The sequence below is a fragment of the Osmerus mordax genome, chromosome 1 (genome assembly GCF_038355195.1).
Source record: "Osmerus mordax isolate fOsmMor3 chromosome 1, fOsmMor3.pri, whole genome shotgun sequence".
Classification (NCBI taxonomy): domain Eukaryota; kingdom Metazoa; phylum Chordata; class Actinopteri; order Osmeriformes; family Osmeridae; genus Osmerus; species Osmerus mordax.
In genome coordinates this window covers 25,770,717-25,776,294 of record NC_090050.1, presented here as the reverse complement: position 1 = coordinate 25,776,294, position 5,578 = coordinate 25,770,717, and the positions used below count along the sequence as shown (strand labels likewise).

The window sequence follows — 5,578 nt, the reverse complement described above, 5'->3', positions numbered from 1 at the left end:
CCTGGAGCAGAACATCCCCAGGAACTACGTCATGATCGATGACATCAGCGAGCTGACCAAGGAGAGCGGAGGGCAGCCCACGGATGCCCTGGGCCATCCAGTGGGACGCTATGCGAGCGAGAACGGTCCCGCCCGCGGGGGAGTTTACGGGGAGGAGACCGTGGATGCCTACGGGAGGCCCACAGGCATCGCAGGCTATCACCAGCAGGGGCCGGTGGACAGCCGAACCAGTGCCACCGTGAGCGGTGGGTCTTCTTATTATTACGACGACTACAACAAACACCAGGGAACGCGTGCCGGCTCCGGGACCCAGAAGCACCCGTCAAAAAACCTGGCTCCAGCTGTGGTCTCCTCATCCAAGCGCAGCAAGCACCGCAAGCAGGGCATGGAGCAGAAGATCTCCAAGTTCTCCCCCATCGAGGAGGCCCGTGACGTGGAGTCCGACCTGGCGTCCTACACCATGACCACCTCCACCGGGGGCAGCTGCACTGTGGTGTCTCGCTCCAAGAAGATGCAGGACGACATCACGTACGGCATGAAGAAGAATGTGTACGACCAGCAGAAGTACTACGGCTCCAGCAGGGAAGCGCTGGAGGAGGAGGAGAGGACATACGGCTCAGGCAGATCCAGGTCCACAGGGTACGGCATGGACAAGATCTCATCCCGGGACGCCCCAGGCTACAGGAGCAAGTCGTATGAGAGGGACGCCATGGAGCGGTCCCAGAGAGGGAGCCATGCCCGCGGGAGCCGTCCGGCCATCAGGACCCAAAACTCGGAGGAGGAGAGCCCGCTCAGCCCGGTGGGGAAGCCTGTGGGGATTGGACGAGGGTCCGGGGTCCCTGACCCCAACGATGTGAGGAACCAGTACGGCTCAAGCCACTCGCTGCCGGACGTCCAGGATCATCACATGAAGGACCTGCCCAGGAGTCATGTCTACAAGCCAGACGACCCTTACCTGGTCGACGACATGCACTGCGCTGTTTCAGACAGCGAAGGTAACTGGTGCTGAAAGCCGACTGCTGCCTGACTGCTGGGTGTTGGTTGTCATTCTCGTCCTCTGCTTGTCACAAACTGCATGTCTTGTGTTGAAGTCTTGAGAGTGTCACGTGACACTTTTAGTCCTTTCTGGTGAACGAGACTGTATGTGCCCAATGCATGAAAACCACAATTGCCTATGTGTTGTTTCTTTTTTTTTTTTTGCATGCTTTTATTTATTGTAATTTTTTACGTGTGACATGGTGATGTTTTTTTATTTTACAAAACAAAACTTCCGTTCCATTTATTATTTTTTGGGGTGTTTGATTGTGAAATACTTTTCTTGTCACGTTTTTGGGATCTTAATGGACATTATTTCCAGTGCTCTGCATGGCTTGAGTCTGCATGTCTCCACACATCACATGACACAAACAGAAGGAAGGTGTTGATAATCACTCTCTCTCCGACAAGCCTATCACCTGGGCCAGGAGGAGACAGACTGGTTCGAGAAGCCAAGAGAGGCTCGCTCCAGGCACCACGGCGCTGGCAGCCACGCCTCTACGGGTCGGCGTGGCAACGTGAAGCATACCTACCATGACTACGACGAGCCCCCGGAGGAGGAGCCGTGGCCCCAGGACGAGTACGGCCAGCCCCGCCAGCCCTCCTCCCGGGACCACCGGCACCACGGCAGCGCCGGCTCGGGGAGACACTCCTCTCGCCACTCCTCTGAGGACCCCAGGCCCTCGCGGTCCTCCAGGTCGCATCCCAAAGACCCCTCCGGCCGCTCGGAGGAACGCGGCTCGTCCTCCACCCCCAGGAGGGGGGCCTCGGAGGCTCGCTCCTCCCAGGGCAGCCACCGGGACTCTGGGGAATTCTCCAGGGACCCGGCCTCAGGACACCACCATGGCTCCAGTAGTCGGGGCCAGAGGCAGCCAGGTTCCTCCTCCAGGAGACAAGATCCTGCTGCAGGACCAAAGCAGCAGCAAACCCAGGGTCAGGGCCAGGGTCAGGGTCAAGTCCAGGGTCAGGGTCAAGTCCAGGGTCAGGGCCATGGCCAAGTCCAGGGTCAGGGTCAAGTCCAGGGTCAGGGCCATGGCCAAGTCCAGGGTCAGGGTCTGGGTCAAGTCCAGGGTCAGGGTCAGGGTCAGGGTCAGGGTCAGGGTCAGGGTCAGGGTCAGGGTCAGGGTCAGGGTCAGGGCCCTGCCGGGCAGCCTCGCCCCGGGGGCCAGCCACAGCAGTCTGGCAGGCAGCCAGGGGCACTGCAGCAGGAGGGAGGTCCACCGAGCCAGAATGCAGTGCAGGGACCAGGCCAGCCAAGGACCCAGCAACAGACTCACAGCCAACCGGCCCAGAGCGTCGCCCCACCTGGAGGGGCCCAGCCCGCCGCAGGCTCCCCGGGACCGGGAGCAGGTGTGGGGCCAGCCCAGCAGCAGCAGGCCAAGTCTGGCCAGGGTCCGGCCCAGGGCAGACAGCCAGGGGCCCCAGGACCTACTGCAGCTCAACCTGCACCCACGGCCGTGAGTACAGACAGAAAACTGGAGAATAAAAGTTCATAGCCTAAAAATTTAAAGAGTAATGCCATATCTTAGAGAAAACATTTCTAAGGTGTCCCTCTCGTTTCATAACAACAGGCCAAAATGGAGGCGGCTCCGACATCAGCCCTGGGGGCGGTGAAGCCAGCAGCAGCAGCAGCAGCAGCAGCAGCACAGCCCGCCAAGGCTGCCACACCCCCCCTGACTGGCATAGGTGAGACTCCCCCCCTCTCTCTCTCTCTATCTCACACACACACATGAATCTGTCTCCCTGGTGATGACTGTCTCCCTGGTGATGACTGTCTCCCTGGTGATGACTGTGTCCCTGGTGATGACTGTCTCCCTGGTGATGACTGTGTCCCTGGTGATGACTGTGTCCCTGGTGATGACTGTCTTCCTGATGATGACTGTCTCCCTGGTGATGACTGTGTCCCTGGTGATGACTGTCTCCCTGGTGATGACTGTGTCCCTGCAGGCTCCAAGGCTCCTGTGGGCATCGGCAGCAGGCCAGCCGGCATCGGCAGCGCTGCCCCACCAGGACCCCCCCCCGCTGAGGGGGATAGCGTCCTGGGCAAGATCCTGCAAGGAGGCGCCGCCGAACAGGCGGGCAAACTGGGAGACGGTGAGGGGGAATGGGGGAGGTGGTACAGATTGAAGTTAATTGTAAAAACATATTTCTGGCCACATTGCCTTAAAAAGTTGCCAGTATACCATGATTGGTTCTTTCTCTAACTTGTAGTAGACTTTTTATCAAATAATGTGGAACATAAAGAGTCTTAGCACAGAGTTGTATTTTATTGACACAGCTTCTGCTGCACCAGCAATCTTGTTGGATGTTTGACGGGTTATGTTGTTTCTCTGCTGTATCTCCACAGCCGTGTCTGCCCTGGGCAAGAAGTTCACTTCATTCTGGTGAACTGAAGAGAGGAGGGTAAATCAAATGGATTTGTTTGTTGACACAATGGTTGGATGCTGGCCACTCCACTCAGGCTAACGCCTTGTTTCTCCAGGGAACAAGGAGTTGAAGGGAGGAAGGAAGATTGGAGTCTTTGTACTGGAAAAACCTATGAATCTGTTTCTGGCATTTTCTACATTTCACACAACCACAGGGAGGACGGAGGAAGGAGGGGGTGGGTGGGGGGCGATTCGGAGTGCATCAGTGAGTATCTTACTCTCCTCATCTTTTAGATAAGAACCCATCTATCTGTGGACACAAGCTGGGACTGTTGTCTAGTAAAACAGTCCACAGAAATGTTTGTTCTGCTTTCCTTTTGAATACTTAATTTATTAATTAAGGGCGTGTCCTGTCCATATTGCGTCTCAGGCAGGTAGGTGCGTACGCAAGCTGGAAAGTGCTTTGTCAGTTCCAGGTCATTAGCAACATAACTTAAACAATATTTTTTTTTATTCTTGGCTAGCTTAAACTATTAGCTAATCATTAACGGTTGTTTTTAACTCTCAGAATGTTGAGTGGCTAGCTAAATTCAAAGGAGAAACAGTGATGACACCAGCACCTTTCTGAAAAGTATAGCTTATGTGTTCAACTAGCGGACACATGAAAAAGGCAGACGCTCAATGCAGCGCTTTCTCTCTAGGCAGCGTCATACGTGACGCTGGAACAATTATACAAATATGGTATAAGGACACACGCCCTAATGACACATTCAGCACATAGGCTACATGGATTTGTGCTGAAAATATTACATTACAGTCATTTCGTAAGTTTTATCCACTTAAACTATTAAGAGCGTTGGTAGTATTTCAGACAGTTAGCGGGTTGCAATGACGTTTCTGACTGTGAGAACATGATGCTACCTGTCACCCTGTTGATTGATGACATATGAGGGCCATATTTGCATTGATTAACATTCAGATCCACATCAGCATAATGAAAGGCCAGGAGTGAAGTGATGACTCATTATCTTGCTTTAATCCCATATTCTGACTGATTTCTTTCTCTGACCGGCCAGGGCCTAAATCAAAGGATGCCTCGTCAATACTGAACTCCCCAGGAAGGAAGGATTGATTCAGGAGGGTTGGGCAGGGGTGCCTGCCTTGTCAGCACAGGGGTCCCCAAGCAGAACCTGAAGATTGAAGGGAGAAAAGGATCTTCTGAAAGAGGGATGGATGGAAGCCTTGTCACAACCTCAGGCATGAGCAGACGATCACAGAGAGACTTCTGCTTCTCCGTTTTTGCCGGCGGTAAACAGGGATTACATCCTCATTTTAAAATCTGTGTGTCTCTCTTTGCGTCTCTGTGTGTCTTTACGAGACTGCATGTGTATGTGAGTAGGCTACTATCATGCATTGTATCCATGTTACTGGTGGTTTACCATGTTGTGGCCTTTGCTACCGTGTGTCATGTCTGGATTCTTCGTAGCATGCACATGCACAGGTGAGTCGTCTCACCTTTGGAAGAGGTCAAAGGATGTAGCAGGAAGGAAAGCCTCTCCCTCCCTGGAAACTGGGTCACGACCAGTGGGCTATAATTAGCCAGTGGTTGAGCTGGCTAATTATGTGGCTTTGATGTTCTGCCCATGCACACACACACACACACACACATATACATACACAGAAAACATGTACACACATGCACACACATGCACACACTCACACACACAGTGCCACACCATAAGTCTCCATATCAAAACTGTCTTTAACAGTCGTAAAGGGGCTAACACGCATCACACTAGAAACCTCCAATAAATAGGTGTTCTTCATCCTGCTTACAACCTGTTGTAACCCCAGTGACTCTCGGTGTAATATCACCAGCTTTGCCAGTTATCCCTGTCTGGCTGTCCCTATCCAGGGATCCAGTGAGGTATCTGGAGATAAACCCATCTCACTGGCTCTCTGGGCAGCAGAGAGAGCCCTGCTCAGCCCTGGCGATTACCTCCAATCCCAGAGGCCCCTTGATTGGCTGTGAGGAGCTGTGAGGTCACAGAGGAAGGGGAGGGGCAGCGTACACCCATCTCAGGGTGATGATGACGTTGTTAAGAAAGAGTGTGGACTGGGAGAGAGGTGTCATGGTGGGTGTTGTTTATGAGCAGGTACACACAGCTGATATGTGT

General features: G+C 53.6%; 1 protein-coding gene across 1 annotated transcript in view; it reads left to right on the top strand.

Annotated features, from left to right (window-relative positions):
• bsnb (bassoon (presynaptic cytomatrix protein) b) overlaps positions 1–3,423 on the top strand; it is a 56,943-nt gene extending 53,520 nt beyond the window's left edge. Inside the window, exons 9-13 of the mRNA XM_067237999.1 lie at positions 1–995; positions 1,447–2,492; positions 2,607–2,721; positions 2,983–3,129; positions 3,383–3,423. The exon at positions 1–995 is cut by the window's left edge and continues 1,109 nt beyond it. Coding sequence (XP_067094100.1) covers positions 1–995; positions 1,447–2,492; positions 2,607–2,721; positions 2,983–3,129; positions 3,383–3,423 — 2,344 coding nt within the window. The remainder of the gene's footprint in view (positions 996–1,446; positions 2,493–2,606; positions 2,722–2,982; positions 3,130–3,382) is intronic.
• The last annotated feature ends 2,155 nt before the right edge of the window (positions 3,424–5,578 follow it).